This window comes from Hylobates moloch, unplaced genomic scaffold (genome assembly GCF_009828535.3).
Source record: "Hylobates moloch isolate HMO894 unplaced genomic scaffold, HMol_V3 SCAFFOLD_13, whole genome shotgun sequence".
Lineage (NCBI taxonomy): Eukaryota > Metazoa > Chordata > Mammalia > Primates > Hylobatidae > Hylobates > Hylobates moloch.
This window is the reverse complement of record NW_026652288.1, coordinates 48,412,136-48,433,392: the sequence shown is the minus strand read 5'-3', so window position 1 is coordinate 48,433,392 and position 21,257 is coordinate 48,412,136. Positions and strand designations below refer to the sequence as shown.

The window sequence follows — 21,257 nt, the reverse complement described above, 5'->3', positions numbered from 1 at the left end:
AACCCCGTGTCTACTAAGAATACAAAAATTAGCTGGGCATGGTGGCGAGTGCCTATAGTCCCAGCTACTTGGGAGGCTGAGGCAGGAGAATCGCTTGAACCTGGGAGGTGGAGGTTGTGGTGAGCCAAGATCATGCCACTGCACTCCAGCTTGGGCAACAGAGTGAGACTATGTCTCAAAAAAAAAAAAAAGCCAGGGGATGGAGGAAATGGGGAGATGCTGGTCAAACTGTTACAAAATCTTAGGAGGAATAAGCTGTTTTTTTGTGTGTGTGTGAGCTCTATTGCGCGTGTGGTGAAAATTGTTAATAATAGGGTATTATACATTTCAAAATTGCTAAAAGAGTAAATTTCACATGTTCTCATCACAAAAAATGATAAGTAGGCTGGGCGCAGTGGCTCACACCTGTAATCCCAGCACTCTGGAAGGCTGAGGCAGGTGGATCACTTGAAGTCAGGATTTCGAGACCAGCCTGGCCAACATGATGAAACCCTGTCTCTACTAAAAATACAAAAATTAGCCAGGTGTGGTGGTTGCGCACCTGTAATTCCAGCTACTTGGGAGGCTGAGGCACGAGAATGGCTTGAACCCGAGAGGTCGAGATTGCAGTGAGCTGAGATCATGTCACTGCACTCCAGCCTGGGTGACAGAGCGAGACTCTGTCTCAAAAAAAGAAAAAAAAAAAAGGCCAGGCGCGGTGGCTTACGCCTGTAATCCCAGCACTTTGGGAGGCCTGAGTGGCTGGATCATGAGGTCAAGAGATCAAGATCACCCTGGCCAACATGGTGAAACCCCGTCTCTACTAAAAATACAGAAATTAGCTGGGCGTCATGGCACGTGCCTGTAGTACCAGCTACTCAGGAGGCTAAGGCAGGAGAATCGTTGGAACCCGGGAGGCAGAGGTTTCAGTGAGCCGAGATTGCACCACTGCACTCCAGCCTGGCGACAGAGTGAGACTCTGTCTTGGGGGAAAAAGAAAAAAGTAGAAAGAAAAATTAGACTTAAAAAAAAAGTTAAATTGGATTGATTGCCTTTACGAATCAGGCCTTCAAGAGAAAGGTTTTTGTACCACATTGTTAGGGTAAAGAAGAAGATATCATCCAAGGGCCTAAACAGCAAGGATAAATTGGTTAAGGAGAGTCTCTGAGAGCAGAAAAGGGACTTAAAAAAAATATATATAGGTCGGGCGCAGTGGCTCAGTCCTGTAATCCCAGCACTTTGGGAGGCTGAGGCGGGCAGATCACCTGAGGTCGGGAGTTTGAGACCAGTCTGGCCAACATGGTGAAACCCCATCTCTACTAAAAATACAAAAAAATTAGCTGGGCATGGTGGTGCATGCCTGTAGTCTCAGCTACTCGGAAGGCTGAGGCAGGAGAATCACTTGAACCCAGGAGGTGAAGGTTGCGGTGAGCCAAGATAGCACCACTGCACTCTAGCCTGGGCAACAGAGCAAGACTCTGTCTCAGAAAAAAAAAAAAAAAAAAAAAAAAAATATATATATATATATATATATCACTGATTGATGCCTTCATTTATTTACTTACTGCATTTGGCTGCTGTGTTTCCAATCTCAGTTGCAATTCCCACACTGAGGCTGTCCCACCCTTCCTGTGTCCCTTGAGCTGAACAGGCACTTCCTGTCCTATTGGAAATGAAAGTTAGAGATTGGGGGTAGGGTATGTATATTTACTCTGCAGAATACTAATACTGTCTGTTCCCTTATCATAGCAAAAAAGTGACAGGGAAACTAGAATAGAGACCAGAACTTCATTTGAGGGAGGGTTTGGGGTTAATATTTGTTGTCACAAAACAGACAGGGTTAATTTATATCTCAAGAGCCTACTTAGAATGGCAGCAAGGTGGCCTTATGAAAGGATTTGAAGGCTTTCATTTTACATCCCTATTCCACTTGGATTGGTAGGGGTTACTGGATATCATTCTTAAGTTTTTGGTTTCCTTTCTTGTTAAGGTTACTCCTACAAAGACGTTCTTTGGAAACTAGTAGAGGTAAGTGTTGCAACTCTATTAGGTTCTTGACTCTGAAATTTATATTCCTTCCTAAGAATTTTGTGTTTTTATTCTGTTGAAGCATATGCTTCTTAAGTAGTTTTTTTTTTTTTTTTTTTTTTTTTTAACAGCTCACACAACTCGAAGCAGACATCCCAACTGTAGACTTCAATTTAGACATAAATTCCAGGTTTGGTGAGTTACTGTAATTTTTTCAGTTTCATGGATCTTAAAGATGAGGAAATAGTAGGGCAAAGTGTTAAATAAGATAGCCTGCAATTGTTAGAGAAATGACTAGGCACCAAGTTTCGTGATATAGTCCAGTTTGATAATTCCTTCTTAAGTATGAACTCATTCCTCAGAGAATCTAAAATAGTGAGGGGCATCAGCCCATTGGTGTGACCCAAGAGAAACACATCTAAGGATCTGAAACTAGTTATACCCCATACTCTGTTTTGCTTAGCTCTGCTCTTTGGTGTGTTCCTCTATTTGTTCCTTTGTACATTAAGATCACTGTAAGGGCCGGGTGCGGTGGCTCACGCTTGTAATCCCAGCACTTTGGGAGGCCGAGGCGGGCGGATCACGAGGTCAGGAGATCGAGACCACGGTGAAACCCCGTCTCTACTAAAAAAATACAAAAAATTAGCCGGGCGCGGTGGCGGGTGCCTGTAGTCCCAGCTACTCGGAGGCTGAGGCAGGAGAATGGCGTGAACCCGGGAGGCGGAGCTTGCAGTGAGCCGAGATTGCGCCACTGCACTCCAGCCTGGGCGACAGAGTGAGACTCTGTTTCAAAAAAAAAAAAAAGATCACTGTAAATGGGCCAGGGGTGGTGGCTCATGCCTGTAATCCCAGCACTTTGGGAGGTTGAGTGGGTGGATCACTTGAGGTCAGGAGTTCGAGACCAGCCTGGCCAACATGGAGAAACCCCGTCCTTACTAAAAAATACAAAAATCAGCTGGGTGTGGTGGTGGTCACCTGTAATCCCAGCTACTCCAGAGGCTGAGGCAGGAGAATTGCGGAAGGTGGAGGTTGCAGTGAGCCGGATCCGGGATTGCACCACTGCACTTCAGCCTGGGTGACAGAGTAAAACTCTGTCTCAAAAAAAAAAAAAAAAAAAAATCACTGTAAGTGTAAAGTAGGGGAAGCCCTGAGCTTATCTCACACACTCTGTCTCTAACTCTGTTTTTTTTTTTTTTTTTTTTTTTTTTTGCGTGTTCTCCAAGGCAATGTTTCAGGAGCCCCTTTAAAATCAAACTTGAAATCTTATAGCTGAGATCTAAGAGTGGAAATAAAGCCCTCATTGTCTTTATATGAGAATCAGAACTTGTTCATAGAGGAAAGAGGATAAATTTGAAAGGGGTTAGACCTAAGAATTCCTCTTTCTAGCTTTAACTCCTGAGACTATGAAAAACAAACAAACAAAAAAACATCTTGGGCATTAGGACCCAGTGGAAGTGCTTCTGCCTCATTCAGACTCTGTTAACTTCTCTCAGTGACGTAAAGGAGCAGCCCGAGCTCATTCTCTGCCCGCAGCGCCCCCTTCATCTCTCTCCTGCTGCTCCTTTTCTCCTCCTTTCTCCTCCCCCTCCCTTTTTTCCTCCCTCCCTCTCCCCCTTTCCCTCGCTCCCCTCCTCCCTCCCTCCCCGTCTTTCTTACCCCCTCCCTTTCTCTCTCTCTCTCACTCGTTCCCTAACATTAAAGAGAAAATGCTGCTATCCGTGACTTCCAGGCCCGGGATTTCGACTTTTGGCTACAATAGAAACAACAAGAAGGTAGGGAAAAGCGCTTTTTTGGTATCTAGCTACTTCTTTTTCTGGGGATCTTGCAATGCCCTTGGTTTTTACATTCTTTTTAAAGAGGAGAAGGGGATTCCTCTCTCAAGATTCCTAATTCCTCACCGCGCTTCTCCCTTTTCCACTACTTCTTTCTGCATCTTTCCTCACCTGGTTCTGGAGTTCAAGGAACTTACGGTCTCTGCGAGGCCTGAAAAGACAGGGGAATTAAAAACAAATCAAGCTTGCAAGTTTGTATCCTTATGAAATGAAGTTAGTTTGACTTCCTGCTGATGTATCAATCTCCACAAGGATAATATGTCATTTCAGACCCTGTCGCCCAGTCCACCCCACCCCACAAGATTATTTTATTTTTTGATTAACTGTTTGCATTCTCTCCCCAACCTTCCCTCCTACCCATACTACCAGTAGTATTAGATAGCTGAAATCATAGATAGTCAGAGAAACCACAACAGTTTGTCAAGAGCTGGGTATACTCTTCTAGACTACAGATCCTACCCCACCCAGCCTATAGAGAAGGAGTCTTGAGAGACGTCGCACTTTGGGATTAAGGCACAGAGCGCTGTGATACTTTGGATCTTGTATTTGAACTGATACTTGGAGCTCTGCAGATAGCCAGACTTTGCAGTGATCCTAGGAGTCTTTATGATTAACCCATGGCTGCCAGAGAATTGTGCTGTCCTTGGGCACATGGGGAGAGATGGACAATCTTGTCCATATTTGACAAGGAATATATTTGGCAGTTTCTGGCATTTCAGGGCGCACAGCATACTGATTAGGAGGAATTTCATGCTGTAGCAGGAAGAAGACTCTTTACCCTCTCTTCGTGTTGTAGCTGTTCTTTGAAGAAAAAAATGTGACATAGACATTTAGGGAATCTTTTGCTCATCTAATGGAATGTTGGAGGGTGAGGAACGATTCCTGCTGCTTTCTCATGTACCTAATGAGACCATTAGAGGTAGATTTAAACACAAGTGTCTGATCAATGCAGTGGGTAAATGTTTAGACCCAAAACACTTATGGGCTTAGTCTGTGTGGTACTCATTCTGTTTATATCCTGAAGAAATATGGGTAGAGGGGGGAGGAAATGGGGAGCTATAGGTCAGAGGATACAAAGTAGTAGATATGTAGGATGAACAAATCCTGAGATCCAATATACAACATGAGGACCATAGATAATAAAGTTGTACTGTATATGGGATTCATGCTAAATGAGCAGACTTTAGCTCTTCTTGCCACAAAAAGAAACAAAAGGGACAACTATGTGGGATGATTAATTTACTTCACTATAGTAACCTTTCTACTATCTATATGTATCCCATAACATGTTGTATACCTTAAATATACACAATAAAATTTACTTTAAAAAAGAAATGAGGCTGGGCATGGTGGCTTATGCCTGTAATCCCAGCACTTGGGAGGCCAAGGCGGGTGGATCACTTGAGGTCAGGAGTTCGAGACCAGCCTGGCCAACATGGTGAAACCCCAAATTAGCTGGGCTTGGTGGCACGCGCCTGTAATCGCAGCTACTCAGGAGGCTGAAGCAGGAGAATCACTTGAACCTGGGGGACAGAGGTTGCAATGAGCCAGGATTGTGCCACTGCACTCCAGCCTGGGTGACAGAGCAAGACTCCATCTCAAAAAGAAATGAAATGAGTTTATACATATTTGTTGGTTATCAATATATGTTTATATGTACATATGCTGACATCCCTTTATCAAATATATGTATAGATAATACATTATATATTATACATATATATTTGAAAGGGAAATATTTCATGTGTCTTTATTCTTTTCAAACCTTGTAGAGTACCATGTGAAAATTTCTTTCCTGATTTTTTTCCCTCCTAGTCTCTCAGGTTACCCAGAACTCATTAAAATAAAATGAATTCCCAAAATGAATTGCTTCCCTATTAGAAGTTTCATGTATTTGAAGCTATCTAAAAATCTCTTTTTGCTCTCTGCTCCCTCTCCCACCTTGGAGTATAGGAAAAAGTTAACTAGCTTCTGAATCTAGGATAGTATAGGGGACAAGAGGTATGGTTGTGGGTTTGGGTTGAAATCTCTTATCTCTTCCTGATAACTGTAAGGTTTGACAATTCAGGAATTGCTGGAATTGGTTGGGGAGGATGGGTAGATACATAATTACTAATTACTAATGTATTTGTCAATTCTTTGGGTTCTTATAAGTCAATGTTATGATCAGATGTAAGGATGCTGTATCTGCATCACTTTGTGGCTATGCATATGACTCCTTTTGTGCCTATATAAGTTTGTGAATGCAGAGGGTTTTCGTATTTTTATTTTTACTCTTTTTTTTTTGAGACGGAGTCTCGCTTTGTCACCCAGGCTGGAGTGCTGTGGTGTGATCTCAGCTCACTGCAGCCTCCGCCTCCCAGGTTCAAGCAGTTCTCCTGCCTCAGCCTCACAAGTAGCTGGAACTACAGGAGTGCCACCACACCTGGACAGTTTTTTTGTGTTCTTAGTAGAGACGGGGTTTCACCGTGTTGGCCAGGCTGGTTTCAAACTCCTGACCTCAAGTGATCTGCCTGCCTTGGACTCCCAAAGTGTTGAGATTACACTTTGAGTCGCCAAGCCCGGCCCATATTTTTATTTATTTATTTGAGACGGAGTCTTGCTCTGTCGCGCCCGGGCTGGAATGCAGTGGCGTGATTTCGGCTCACTGCAACCTCCGTCTCCTGGGTTCAAGTGATTCTCCTGCCTCAGCTTTCTGCGTAGTTGGGATTACAGGTGCCCGCCAGCACGCCCAGCTAATTTTTTGTATTTTTAGTAGAGACGGGGTTTCATCATGTTGGTCAGGCTGGTCTCGAACTCCTGACCTCAGGTGATCTGCCTGCCTCAACCTCCCAAAGTGCTGGGATTACAGGCGTGAGCCACTGCGCCTGGCCCTATATTTTTATTTTTATTTTACTTAATTTTTTTCCTCAACACTAGATGACCAGGGAGGGTGTTTTTAAACTACAGCATTATTATGTTGCTCTTTGTCTTGTCAAGTAGGGCTTACTGTGTTTCTTTTTTGGAAAGTATTGTAGATGCATTTGCTTATGTAATTTGTGTATTTTCCATACCCAGTTAAATTTTATTTATTTGTTTATTTATTTATATTGAGACAGAGTCTTACTCTGTCACCCAGGCTGGAGTGCAGTGGCACGATCCTGGCTCCCTGCAACCTCATCTCCTGAGTTCAAGCGATTCTCCCGCCTCAACCTCCTGGCTAGCTGGGGCTACAGGTGTGCGCCACCATGCCCAGCTAAATTTTGTAATTTTAGTAGAGACGGGGTTTTGCCACGTTGGCCAGACTGGTCTCGAACTCCTGGCCTCAAGCAATCTGCCTGCCTCGGGTTCCCAAAGTGCTGGGATTACAGGCGTGAGCCGCTGTCCGGCTTATTTATTTATTTATTTATTTTGAGACAGGGTATCACTCTGTAGTCTGGGCTGGAGGACAGTGCCATGATCTTGGCTCACTACAACCTCCACCCCCTGGGCTTAAGCGAGCCTCCCACCTCAGCCAACTTTTATATATAACTTTTTTGTTGTTTGTTTTCGAGACAGAGTCTTGCTCTGTCACCCAGGCTGGAGTGCAGTGGGGTGATCTCGGCTCACTGCAACCTGCGACTCCTGGGTTCAAGCGATTCTTCTGCCTCAGCCTCCTGAGTAGCTGGGATTACAGAGGCCCACCACCACGCCTGGCTAGTTTTTTATATTTTTGGTACAGATGGCGTTTCACCATGTTGGCCAGGCTGTTCTCGAACTCCTGACCTCAAGTGACCTGCCCACCTCGGCCTCCCAAAGTGCTGGGATTACAGGCATGAGCCACCACGCCCTACCTATATATAACTTTTATATAAAAGTTACTGTTTCTTACTGAAACTAATGAAAATTATTGTAAAAATTTAACTTTGGTGCTCACGCCTGTAATCCCAGCTCTTTGGGAGGCGGAAGCGGGCACATGACTCGAGGTCAGGAGTTCAAGACCAGCCTGGCCAACATGGTGAAACCCCGTCAATACTGAAAATACAAAAATTAGCCGGGTATGGTGGTGCACGCCTGTAGTCCCAGCTACTCGGAAGGCTGAGGCAGGAGAATCGCTTGAACCCAGGAGGTAGATGTTGCAGTGAGCCGAGATTGTGCCACTGCACTGCAGCCTGGGCAACAGAGTGAGACTCCATCTCAAAAATAAATAAATGAATAAAATAAAAAATAAAAAAAAATAAAAGGTAGGATTATTTTATTTTGAAATATATACTTCACTTATCAGGAAAGATGTTTCCTGAGGAGCCCATGACAGTCATAGTTTTCTTACTCTATTGGCTGGTGGTAAATATGGGAATGCTGTCAACAAATGTATAATGCCTAATAAAGGCAGACTTTTTTCTCAGGAAGTAGTGTTAAATTTTTTTTTTCCTTTCTTTGGAATTAAAATAGTTGCTGAAGGGGAAAAATGTGGATTTCAAAGAGGGATTCTGCAAGATAATTTTGTGGTTTTTTTTTTTTAAACATCAGTTTTAATGCCCTTCAGTAACTTCGTTCATTAAAAAAAAAAAGGCTGAAGTAAAAAGAGACAGCTTCTCAACGCTGTTTCTTCAATGTTTGAAGAAGTTGCCTAAGTAGAGAGATTTGAGTATAGGTGAGATCGAAAGAGGAAATGTTTGGGACTAAAGGAATTTCAAACTTGTAAAGGGCCTAACCACGCCTTTCTTGACATCATCTCCCTGGCATGTGTTATTATAATTTAACTCCTCATAGGATCAACAACCATTTCCTTTGGAAAAAAAGAAAAGGGACTGTGTTTAACTTAGGATAATTTGCCTTCTCCAACGTACTTTTCATACATTTCTATTTCTTCTCAATGTTAATATATTGAAGACTGATGGGGAGTAGGAGGTGATGAAAGTAAGGCTGACTGGTGGGTACTGCCAGATCCTCACTCATTGAGAAGCTTGTTACCTGAGATCGTCAAGAGTGTTTACTCAGGAGAGAGAAGTGACAAACAGTACTGTAATCACTTAGTACTTCTAACAGGATAGAGAATTTTCTCTGTGTATATTTACTACTTTTCCTTCTAGTTTCCATCAAATCAAATGTAATAGGACTGAGAATTAAGAACTTGTAGGTCTAACATCTCTTGACTGGGGCAGCTGTTCTGTTATCAGTAATAAGTTAACTCAAATGGTTAAAGTTTAGTGGTAGGCCGGGCGCAGTGGCTCATGCCTGTAATCCCAGCACTTTGGGAGGCTAAGGTGAGTGGATCACCTGAGGTCAGGAGTTTGAGACCAGCCTGGCCAACAGGGTGAAACCCTGTCTCTACTAAATATACAAAAATTAGCCAGGCGTGGTGGCGTAATCTCAGTTACTTGGGAGGCTGAGGCAGGAGAATTGCTGGAACCTGGGAGGCAGAGGTTGCAGTGAGCCGAGATCGCGCCATTGCACTTCGGCCCGGGGCGACAACAGCGAGACTCCATCTCAAAACAAAAACAAAAACAAACAAAAACAAAAAAAAACTTTAATGGCCATATATTACCTGCTGAACAAAGTGCAAATCTCTAGCCCAACACCTACTATCTGTCTGGCCTTTCCTTATCTTCCCCATCCCACCCCCCCGCCCCGCCCCACCATGCCCCCTTGATACTGTTACATTTGCTCTACTAGCCAGTTATGTTAATGCAGTTTTCTGGATATACCCTTTGGTTGCTGGTTTACATTTCTTATTCCATAGGAGAATATGCAGTATGCAGTATAACAAAAAAATACAGAACAGAAACAGGACAAGGGAAAATATCAATTGGAATAAGAAATCAGTTGGACTGAAAAGGCAAATATGGCCAGGCACAGTGGCTCATGCCTGTAATTCCAGCACTTTGGGAGGCCAAAGTGGGAGGATCACTTGAGCCTAGGAGTTCTAGACCAGCCCGGACAACATGGCAAAACCCTGTCTCTACAAAAGATACAAAAATTAGCTATGTATGGTGGTGTGTGCCTGTCGTTCCAGCTGCTCAGGAGCCTGAGGTGGGAGGATCGCCTGAGCTGGTAGAGGTCGAGGCTACAGTGAGCCATGATCATGCCACTGCATTGCAGCCTGGGCAACCGAGCGAGACCATGTGTCAAAAAAAAAAAAAAAAAAAGTCAAGTGTGCAAATCATAAAATTATAATGCTGGAAGATGAGGATTGAAGAATAGTCTTTGAATTTGTTAGTGTAAAGGTGTTTGATGACTTTGACAAGCAATTTCAGAGGTATGGGGAGCAAAATCAATATTGGAATAGGTTGATGAGTGAAAACAAATAAGGAAGTATAGATGGCATATATACACTAATCTTTTAAGAACATTGATTAAGATGTAGAGCAGAACCCAAATAGAAAGTAGGCAAAACATCTGAATCGATGTTTATCCACAGCTCTATGGAAAGATGCTTAACATATTAGCCATCAAGGAAATATAAAATAAAGCCACAATGAGACACCACTTCACACCCACTAGGCTGTTTATAATGAAAAAGACAGATAATGAAAAAGACAGTCAATAATCAAAAAGATAATCAAAAGGACAAATAACTCCTTGGCACCATGTTGCCCAGGAGTTTGAGACCAGCCTGGGCAACATGGTGAAACCCCATCTTTACAAAAATACAAAAATTAGCTGGGTGTGGTGGCATACACCTGTAGTCCTAGCTATTAATACTTGGAAGGCTGAGGTGGGAGGATTGCTTGAGCCCAGGAGGTCAAGGCTGCGGTTGGTTGCACCGCTGTCTTCATTCTGGGTGACAGAGCAAGACTCTATCAAAAAAGAAAGAAAGAAAGAGAGACATAATATATGTGGAGTAACTGGAACCTTTATACACTTCTAGTGGGAATGTAAAATGGTACAGCTGCTTTGGAAAACATCTTGGCAGATTCTCAAGAGGTTAAACAAAGACCCAGGAATTCCACTCCTAAATATATGCCCAAGAGAAATGGAAACATATATTCACACAAAGACCTGTACATAAATGTTCATAGGAGCATTACTCATAATAGTCCAGAGTCCATCAACTGATGAATGGATAAATAAAATACATGGTGTGCCCATACAATGAAATATTATTCAACAATAATAAGGAATGGGGTACTAGGCTGAGTGTGGTTTCTCATGCCTGTAATCCCAGCACTTTGCGAGCCTGAGGCAGGTGGATTGCTTGAGCCCAGGAGCTCTAGACCAGCCTGGGCAACATGGCAAAAGCAAAACCCTATGTCTACAAAAAGTACAAAAATTAGCCAGGTGTGCTGGTGTGCAACACACCTGTAGCCCCAGCTACTCAGAAGGCTGAGGTGGTAGGATTGCTTGAGGCTGGGAGGTGAAGGCTGCAGTGGATCACACCACTGTACTCCAGCTTGTGCAACAGAGCAAGACTCTGTCCCAAAAACAACAGCAACAACAAAAACAACAAATCCCTAGGGGAAAAAAAAAGAAAAAAGGAATGGAATACTGATACATGCTAGATGGGATGAACCTTAAAAACATTACGCTCATGAAAGAAGCCAGTCATAAGAGACTACATGTTGTATGATTCCATTTATGGGAAATGCCCAGAATACAGAAATCTATAGAGATAGTCGATTAGTGGTTGCCTAGGGCTTAGTGGGGAAATAGGGAGTGACTGGTAATGGGTATTGTGTTTCTTTTTGGGATAATGAAATGTTCTAAAATTGTGGTTATGGGCCGAGCGCGGTGGCTCACGCTTGTAATCCCAGCACTTTGGGAGGCCGAGGCGGGCGGATCACGAGGTCAGGAGATCGAGACCACGGTGAAACCCCGTCTCTACTAAAAATACAAAAAATTAGCCGGGCGTGGTGGCGGGCGCCTGTAGTCCCAGCTACTCGGAGAGGCTGAGGCAGGAGAATGGCGTGAACCCGGGAGGCGGAGCTTGCAGTGAGCCGAGATTGTGCCACTGCACTCCAGCCTGGGCGACAGAGCGAGACCCTGTCTCAAAAAAAAAAAAAAAATTGTGGTTATGGTTGCACAACTCTGTGATCTAAGTACCATTGAATTTATGCTTTATGTAGAGACAGGTCTCACTCTGTTGCCCAGGCTGGAGTGCAGTGGCACAATCATAGCTTACTAAAGCCTCAAACGCCTGAGCTCAAGGGATCCTCCTGCCACAGCCTCCCAAGTAGCTGGGATTACAGTGCCACATGCCCAGCTAATTAAAAAAAAATTTTTTTATAGAGACAGGCTTTTGCTATGTTGCTCAGGCTTGTCTCAAACCCCTGGGCTCAAGCGATCCTCCTGCCTTGGCCTCCTAAAGTGCTGGGATTACAGGCGTGAGCCACTGTGCCTAGTCCTGAATTTATACTTAAATGGGTGACGTGTATGGTATGTGAATTATATCTCAGTAGAGTTGTTATTTTAAAAAAAGGACCGGAGAAATGAGATAAAAGCTAGAAGAGGATAGTGGTGCTGTCAAGAGACAATTTTCCTTTTCCATTTTTTTTTTTTTGAGGCAGGGTTTTGCTCTGTTGCCCAGGCTGGAGCACAGTGGTGCAGTCATGGTTCACTGTAGCCTCAACCTCCTGGGCTCAAGCGATTCTCTTACCTTGGTCTCCTGAGTAGCTGGGACTACCGGCTCACGCCATCACACTTAGCTGATTTTTAAATTTTTGTACAGATGGGGTCCCACTATATTGCTCTGGCTGGTCTCAAACTCCTGGGCTCAAGTGATTCTCCCACCTCAGCCTCCTAAAGTGCTGGGATTTCAGGCCTGAGATACTGCACCTGGCTGAGATAATTTTCTTAAAGATGGGAGATGTAGGAGACAAATGTAAAGAGAATCATGACCAGTTACTTGGTACTTATTCTCAAAATATGCATATTTACATCCCTCCAACTCTGATCTTTTCATTGTTCTTGTGCCTTATGCATTCAGCCTCTGATCCTTTTTGTTGTTGTTGCTTAATTCCGGAATGGCCTTTCATTTCATTTGTTTACTTCACTCATATTACTTATATTTATTGAACAGCTGCAGCATGCTAGGCCCTGGGGTTAACGCATGACTGTGGCCCTTTAAGAACTCACAGTCAAAACTGTCTGTAAAAATCCTACCCATCCCTTTAAGTTCAGTTGAAAATTACCTCTTATATAAAGCTTCTACTAATCCTTCCATTTCCCAGCCCCAGAGGGGACTGTTTTTTCCAAAGGGGACTTTTTTCTGAACCCCCATAATGTTTTATACTTCTTATATGGTGTTTATATAATTTTGCATTGTATTGGAATCATTTAGGTAATTGTCTTATCTTCATTGCTAGAGTGTAAGCTCTTTAAGGTAGAGACAGTGTTATTCAGTTTATTATGTCCCCAAATACCTAATATAGCATCTTAGGCCTATTTAGTAGATAACTCAAAAAATATATATCCTAATAAATGTGATTAAGCTGTCACATTTAGTGCCTATGGTAGGCACTAAATCAAGGTTAAGCAAAGGAAGGAAGCATTATGTTCTGTACAAACCCTGAAATACGGAGTTAGATAGATCTGAATTTATTTTTTAAGTAATTATTTATTGATTGATCTGAATTTAAATGTGGCTTTGTCAAGTATTAGCTGTGTGACCAGTGCCAGTGTCTTAGTCTTTCTGACCTTGAATTTTTCATCTTAAAGTACTGATATATTGGCTGGGCGTGATGGCTCATGCCTGTAATCCCAGCACTTTGGGAGGCTGAGGCGGGCGGATCAGAGGTCAGGATTCGAGACCAGCCTGGCCAACATAGTGAAACCCAGTCTCTACTAAAAATACAAAAAAATTAGCTGGGCGTGGTGGTGGATACCTGTAATCCCAGCTACTTGGGAGGCTGAGGCGAGGAGAATCACTTGAACCTGGGAGACAGAGGCTGCAGTGAGCCGAGATCTGCCACTGGACTCCAGCCCAGGTGACAGCATGAGACTCCATCTCAAAAAAAAAAAAAAAAAAAAAAGTACTGATATATTTTGTCGAATTATTTTGAGTATTGGTAATGTTTATAATCACATATCAGCCTATATATTGGCTGTTTTTCTCTTATTTAAAAAAAAAAAATGTGGGCTCAACGCCTGTAATTCCAGCAGTTTGGGAGGCCGAGGTGGGCAGATCACCTGAGGTCAGGAGTTCGAGACCAGCCTGGCCAACATGGTGACCCTGTCTCTATTAAAAATATAAAATTAGCTGGGCATGGTGATGCATGCTTGTAATCCCAGCTAATTGGGAGGCTGAGCCAGGAGAATCACTTGAACTCAGGAGGTAGAGGTTGCAGTGAGCCAAGATCGTGCCATTGTATTCCAGCCTGGGCTACAAGAACGAATTTCTGTCTAAAAATTGTGAACCTATGGAGTACAAAAAAGAAAAAAACATTCGCCAGGCGGTGGCTCACACCTGTAATCTCAGCACTTTGGGAGGCCGAGGCAGGCAGACCACCGGAGGTCAGGAGTTTGAAACCAGCCTGACCAACATGGTGAAACCCCGTCTCTACTAAAAATACAAAATTAGCCAGGCATGGTGGCGCATGCCTGTAATCCCAGATACTAGAGAGGCTGAGGCAGGAGAATTGCTCAAACCTGGGAGGTGGAGGTTGCAGTGAGCAAAGATTGTGCCATTGCACTCCAGCTTGGGCAACAAGAGTGAAACTCTGTCTCAAAAAAAAGAAAAAAGAATTTAAATTAAAAAAAAAAACCTTTTTCTTCTTCTAGCCATTGTTTCATTTCTCTTCTTCCCTTTACAGTAAAACATCTTGAAAGAGCTATCTATTCAAGAATCATATATACTTGCTGTCTCCAATTTATTTCCTTCCATTCTTTTTTCTTTTATTATCTTGAATATATTGTCAGATAATACAAAAGTTTACATGTAGTTATAAAGTGTAATAATAGACGAACACCTGTAAGAGGTACTCTCAAGTACTAGACTAGATTCGTTGCCCATAAATTACGTACACATGAATTTCTCCATCTCATCCTCTGCACCTCTTCTAGAGGCAACCACTGTCCTAAATTCTGTATTTATTACTCTCTTGCTTTTTATTTTATTTTATTTTATTTTTTGAGACTGGGTCTCACTTTGTCACTTGGGCTGGAGTGCAGTGGCTCGATCATGGCTCACTGCAGCCTCGACCTCCCTGGCTCAAGCAGTCCTCCCACCTCAGCCTCCTGAGTAGCTAGGATTACAGATGTGCATCACCATGCCCAGCTAATTTTTAAATTTTTTGTGGAGACAGGGTCTCACTCTGTCATCCATAGTGGAGTGCAGTGGCATGATTGTAGCTCACTGCAGCCTGGAACTCCTGGGCTCCAGTGATCCTCCTGCCTCAGCTTCCCAAGTAGCTAGGACTACAGGCACTCACCACCACAGCTGGCTAATTTTTAAATTTTTTTGTAGACACAGGGTCTCGCTATGTTGCCCAAGCTGGTCTCGAACTCCTGACCTCAAGCGATCCTCCTGTCTTGGCCTCCCAAAGTGCTGGGATTATAGGTGTGAGCCATGGCACCCAGCCCTATAACTTTTTTTTGTTTTTTTTTTTTTGAGATGGGGTCTTACTCTGTCACCCAGGCTGGAGTGTAGTGGCGTGATCTCAACTCACTGCATCTTCCACCTCCCGGGTTCAGGCGATTCTCATGTCTCAGCCTTCTGAGTAGCTGGGACTACAGGTGCATGCCACCACACCTGGCTTATTTTTGTGTTTTTAGTAGAGACAGGGTTTCACCATGTTGATCAGGTTGGTCTCGAACTCCTGACTTCAAGTGATTCGCCCACCTTGGCCTCCCAAAGTGCTGGGATTACAGGCATGAGCCACTGCGCCCAGCAGCCCTGTTACTTTTTAAAAATATAGTTTTAGTTTTCTGTGGAAGAAAGTGAAGCCAGTTTACTTCTATACTGCCATTTTGGACTGAAAGTCTTCCCCAAAAAAACATAGTTTTAAAATCATGTTTAATTAACTTGTTTGCACTTTTCTAAGTACTTTGTATAACTGTATATAATTATATCTACATAATATATAGTTATATAACTATATTTTATCTTATTTAATCCTTACAACTTCATTATTATTATTCCCATCTTATAGATGAGGAAAAGTGAGTTACAGAGAGTTTGAAAATCATACTGCTAGTGAATGGCCCAACTGGGATTTGAACCCAGGTAATCTAGTTCCAAATCTGTGCTTGCAACCACTGCTGTAGTGTCTTATTGCAGCACATAGTCTTCTGTCTGTTTTTGTTTTTGTTTTTTTACCTTCAGTTTTGTGTGTTCACAATTCATTCATGTTGCATGTAGATGTGGTTTATCCATTTTTCATGCTTTACAATATTTCATTTGTGAATATACTGTAATTTATCCATTCTCCTATCAATGGATTTTTGGATTGTTTCTAGATTGTGTTTATTCATTTTTGCTATTTTTGAAATTGCTGTTCTGAACATTCTTCTGTATGTAGTATCCTTGTGCTAGAGTTTCTCTTGGGTTTCTACCTAAGAATGGGATTGGTGAGCCATCAGGTATGCGAATATTCCACTTTGGGAGATAATGCTAAATTTATTAACAAAGTATTGTACCAAATCTGTTTCCATCAACAGTGTATAAAATTTGTCATAGATTTACATCCTTTCCATTTTTTGATAATGTCAGACTTCTCTCATTCCCTCTGAAACCAAACTAATTAGGCTTTTATTCCTACCACTCCACCAAAACTGCTCTTTTGAAAGTCTGCAGTGACTCATGTTATTAAGTAAATGTTTATTTATTTATTTATTTATTTTTTATGACAGAGTCTCGCTCTGTCACCCAGGCTGGAGTGCAGTGGCACGATCTCGGCTCACTGCAACCTCCGCCTCCCAGCTTCACATCATTCTCCTGCCTCAGCCTCCCGAATAGGTGGGACTACAGGCGCCTGCCACCATGCCCGGCTAATTTTTTGTATTTTTAGTAGGGACAGGTTTTCACTGTGTTAGCCAGGACGGTCTCGATCTCCTTACCTCGTGATCCACCCGCCTCAGCCTCCTAAAGCGCTGGGATTACAGGCGTGAGACACCGTGCCCAGCCCCAGTAAATGTTTATTTCTTAACTTTCATCTTAACCTATCGACAACACTTGACACAACTGATCACTCTATTCCTTGAGAAACTTTCTTCATTTGACTTATAAAATGCCACACTCCTGGTTTTCTTCTCATTTCTATGGCCTCTCTTTTTCTGATTCCTTTCCTAGTTTCTCCTCATTTTCCTGACCTCTAAACCTTGGAGTACCGCAGGACTCAGTCCTTGAGCCTCTTTCTGTCTATACTTCTCTCTTCATAGTTTTATCCAGGTCTTGGACGGGTGCAGTAGCTCATGCCTGTAACCTCAGCACTTTGGGAGGCTGAGGTGAGCAGATTGCTTGAGCTCAGGAGTTTGAGACCAGCTGGGGCAACATGGTGAAACCCCGTCTCTACCAAAAATACAAAAATTAACCAGGCGTGGTGGTGCATGTCTGTGGTCCCAGCTACTCAGGAGGCTGAGGTGGAAGGATCACTTGAACCCAGGAGGCAGAGGTTGCAGTGAGCCGAGATTGTGCCACTGCACTCCAGCCTGGGTGACAGAGGGAGACTCCATCTCAAAAAAAAAAAAAAATTTATGTCCAGTCTCATAGCTTTGAACAGCACCCGTATGACGGAACTCTCAACTTGGACTGCCCTCCTGTATTTTAGATTTATATATTTAACATCACACCTGACATCTCCATTTAGACATTTATTAGACATTTCAAACTTAACATATTTAAACAGAGCTCCTGCCTGCTCTTTTCCTCCCTGCCCTGCCAAAACTGTTCTCCGTCTCAGTAAGTGGCAACTTCATTCCTCCATATGCTCAGATCAAAAACCTTAATATTATCCTTGACCTTCTTTTCCCCCATAACTCCATATCTAATGGCATACTAATAGTATCCACTTTATTGAGCTGTCAGTAGTGAATGCCTGGCACATAGTAAATGATCATTAAGGTTAACAATTGGCCGGGTGTTGTGGCTCACACCTGTAATCCTAGCACTTTGGGAGGCTGAGGCAGGTGGGTGGATCACCTGAGGTCAGAAGTTTGAGGCCAGCCTAGCCAACATGGAGAAACCCTGTCTCTACTAAAAATACAAAAATTAGCTGGGTGTGGTGGCGCACACCGTCCCAGCTACTCAGGATGCTGAAGCAGGAGAATCACTTGAACCTGGGAGGTGGATTTTGCAGTGAGCTGAGATCACGCCATTGCACTCCAGCCTGGGTGACAAGAGAGAAACTCTGTCTCAAAAAAAAAAAAAAAAAAAAAAAAAATCCCAGCACTCTGGAAGGGCGAGGCAGGCAGAATACCTGAGGTCAGGAGTTCTGCCCGGCTAATTTTTGTATTTTTGTAGAGATGGGGTTTCACCATGTTACCCAGGCTGTTCTTGAACTCCTGGGCTCAAGTAATCCTCCCACCTCAGCCTCCCAAAGTGCTGGGATTACAAGCATGAGCCACCATGCCTGGCCTGAGCTTCTTGAAAGAGTAGTCCGTATAGAGTCTCTGTTTCCTTACCTCCTACTCTTTTTCTTAGTAAGATCTTTTCCTTCCTTCCTTGCTCCCTCCCTCCCTCCCTCCCTCCCTCCCTCCCTCCCTTCCTTCCTTCCTTCTTTCTTTTCTCGCTTTCTCTCCTTCTCTCCTTCTTTCTTGTTTTTTTGTTTGTTTGTTTGTTTGAGATGGAGTCTCGCTCTATCTCCCAGGCTGGAGTGCAGTGGCGTGATCTTGGCTCACTGCAACCTCTGCCTGGTGGGTTCAAGCAATTCTCCTGCCTTAGCTTTCCTAGTAACTGGGACTACAGGCGTGTGCCACCATGCTTGGCTAATTTTTTGTATTTTCAGTAGAGACGGGGTTTCACTATGCTGGCCAGGCTGGTCTCGAACTCCTGACCTCATGATCTGCCCCCCTCGGCCTCCCAAAGTGCTGGGTTTACAGGCGTGAGCCACTGCACCTGGCCTATTTTTATTTTTAATTGTGACAGATATACATGATGTAAAATTTACCATCTTGAACTTTTTTCTTTTTTTGAGACGGAGTCTTGCCCTGTTGTCCAGGCTGGAGTGCAGTGACATGATCTTGGCTCACTGCAACCTCCACCTCCCAGGTTCAAGTGATTCTCCTGCCGCAGCCTCCCAAGTAGCTGGGATTACGGGCATCTGCCATCACACCTGGCTAATTTTTGTATTTTTAGTAGAGACGAGTTTTCACCAGGTTGGTCAGGCTGGCCTTGAACTCCTGACCTCAAGCAGTCCACTCACCTCAGCCTCCCAAAGTGCTGGGATTGCAGGCGTGAGGTGCTCACCTTGCCTGGCTCATCTTAAACATTTTAGTATACAGTTTAGTAGCATTAAGTGCATTTACATTGTTGCGCAACCCATCTCCAGAATTCTTTTCATCTTACAAAACTGAAACTCTATACCCATTAAACAACTCCACATTCTCCTCTCCCTCTAGCCTCTGGCAACCACTGTTCTACTTTCTGTCTCGATGAATTTGACTATCCTACGTACTTTATGTAAGTGGAATCATACAATATTTTTGTGACTGTCTTATTTCACTTGGTTTAATGTCCTCGTGGTTCACCTATGTTGTAGCATGTGTCATTGTTTCCTTGCCTTTCACCCTGAATAATGTTTCATTGTATGTACAGCATATAGCACATATTTGTTTATTCATTTGCCCATTGATGGATACTTGGGTTGCTTCTACCTTTTGGCTGTTGTGAATAATGTTGCTATGAACGTGAGTGTACAAATACATTCAAGTGTCCCTTTGAGACACCGCTTTCAATTCTTTTGGGTATATACCCAGAAGTGGAATTGCTACATCATATGGTAAGTCTATTTTTAACTTTTTCAGGAACCACTGTCCTGTTTTCAACACTGCACAAGGGTTCCAATTTCTCTGCATCCTTACCAACACTTGTTGTTTTCTGCTTTTTTTTTTTTTGAAGGAAAATTTGTATTTTAATTATTTTTATGTACAGAAAACTCAACAGTGTACATTTAACCCAGTTTAGTGGCAAGTTCTTTAGCCTTTGCCTTTTCGAGCTTGGCGATACGAGCCACAGACTTAGGACCCAGGACGTTGCCGCCCCAGTGACGGTGGATCTCTTCGTATCTGTCATTGTAATTAGTCCTGATAGCTTCCACCAGCTTAGCCAAAGCGCCTTTGTCTTCCGAGTTCACCTGTGTGAAGGCGACAGTGGTGCAGGTCTTCCTGTGGACTAGACGTCCCAGTCTTGCCTTCCCCTTGATAATGCAGTAAGGGACCCCCATTTTACGACACAGGGCAGGCAAGAAGACAGCCAGCTCAATGGGATCCACGTCATGTGCAATCACCACCAGCTGAGCTTTCTTGTTCTCCACCAAGGTGGTGATGGTGTTAACTCCTGCTCGAAGGACAGGTGGTCTCTTCGTGGGGACGTCCCCTTTGCCAGCAGCTTTCTTCTCGGCCCGGGCTAACAGTCTCTGCTTCTTCTCTTGCTTTGTCTCTGGTCTGTACTTGTGGGCCAGCTTAAGCAGCTGAGTAGCTGTTTGGCGGTCCAGGGCCTGGGTGAACTGGTTAATCGCAGGAGGCACTTTCAGCTGCTTATAGAGGATGGCTCTCTGCCGCTGCAACCTGATATAGCGGCGCCATTTCACAAAGCGGGTGAGGTCTCTTTTGGGCTGGGTGTCCTGTCGAGTGCCAAAATTCTTAGGCCTTTTCTCAAACAGGGGATTCACCACTTTCTTAGCCTCCTGCTTCTTCACGACAGCAGGGGCCAGAGCTACCTTCTTTCCCTTGGCCTTCTTTCCTTTCGGCATCTTGGGCGGTGGGAGGAGAGAGACGTTTTTTTTTGGTAAGTAGCCATCCTGATGGGTGCGAGGTGGTATCCCATGGTTTTGATTTCTGTTTCTCTAATGATTAGTGATGTTGAACATCTTTTCACATTTGTGAAATGTCATTTGTAAATCTTCTTTGGAGATAAATCTATTCAAGTCTTTTGCTTATTTTATTTAATTAATTAATTTATTTATTTATTCGAGACAGAGTTTTGCTCTTTTTGCCCAGGCTGGAGTGCAATGGCATGACCTCGGCTCATTGCAACCTCCACCTCTTGGGTTCAAGTGACTCTCCTGCCTCAGCCTCCCAGGTAGCTGGGATTACAGACGTGCACCACCACGCCCAGCTAATTTTTGTATTTTTAGTAGAGATGGGGTTTTGCCATGTTGGCCAGGCTGGTCTCGAACTCCTGGCCTCATGTGATCCCCCACCTCAGCCTCCCAAAGTGCCTGGAATTACAGGCATGAGCCACCACACCTGGCCCATCTTTGGGATTTTGATAGGGATTACATTGAATCTGCAGATTACAGGCATGAGCCACCACACCTAGCCCATTTTTGGGATTTTGATATGGATTACATTGAATCTGCAGAT

At 43.6% G+C, this 21,257-nt stretch overlaps 2 protein-coding genes across 8 annotated transcripts in view; one reads left to right on the top strand and one right to left on the bottom strand.

Moving 5' to 3' along the window:
• Positions 1–21,257, top strand: part of RBMS2 (RNA binding motif single stranded interacting protein 2) — a 120,292-nt gene that overhangs the window by 20,091 nt on the left and 78,944 nt on the right. For 3 of the 7 annotated variants that reach the window (XM_058427007.1, XM_032173357.2, XM_032173358.2), the window contains exons 2-3: positions 1,970–2,007; positions 2,139–2,202. Coding sequence is in view for 3 of the 7 variants with exons in the window: in XM_032173355.2 (XP_032029246.1) it covers positions 3,714–3,779 (66 nt within the window). In the remaining 4 variants the exon portion in view is untranslated. Of the gene's footprint in view, positions 1–1,969; positions 2,008–2,138; positions 2,203–3,444; positions 3,780–19,075; positions 19,354–21,257 lie in introns of those variants that run through there. The other 4 variants (XM_032173355.2, XM_032173354.2, XM_032173353.2 and 1 more) reach the window with 2 other exon arrangements.
• Positions 19,781–20,645, bottom strand: LOC116480902 (large ribosomal subunit protein eL8-like). Its single transcript, XM_032753227.2, has one exon. It carries the CDS (start codon positions 20,642–20,644, stop codon positions 19,844–19,846), a length of 801 nt encoding a protein of 266 aa, XP_032609118.1. The 5' UTR covers position 20,645; the 3' UTR covers positions 19,781–19,843.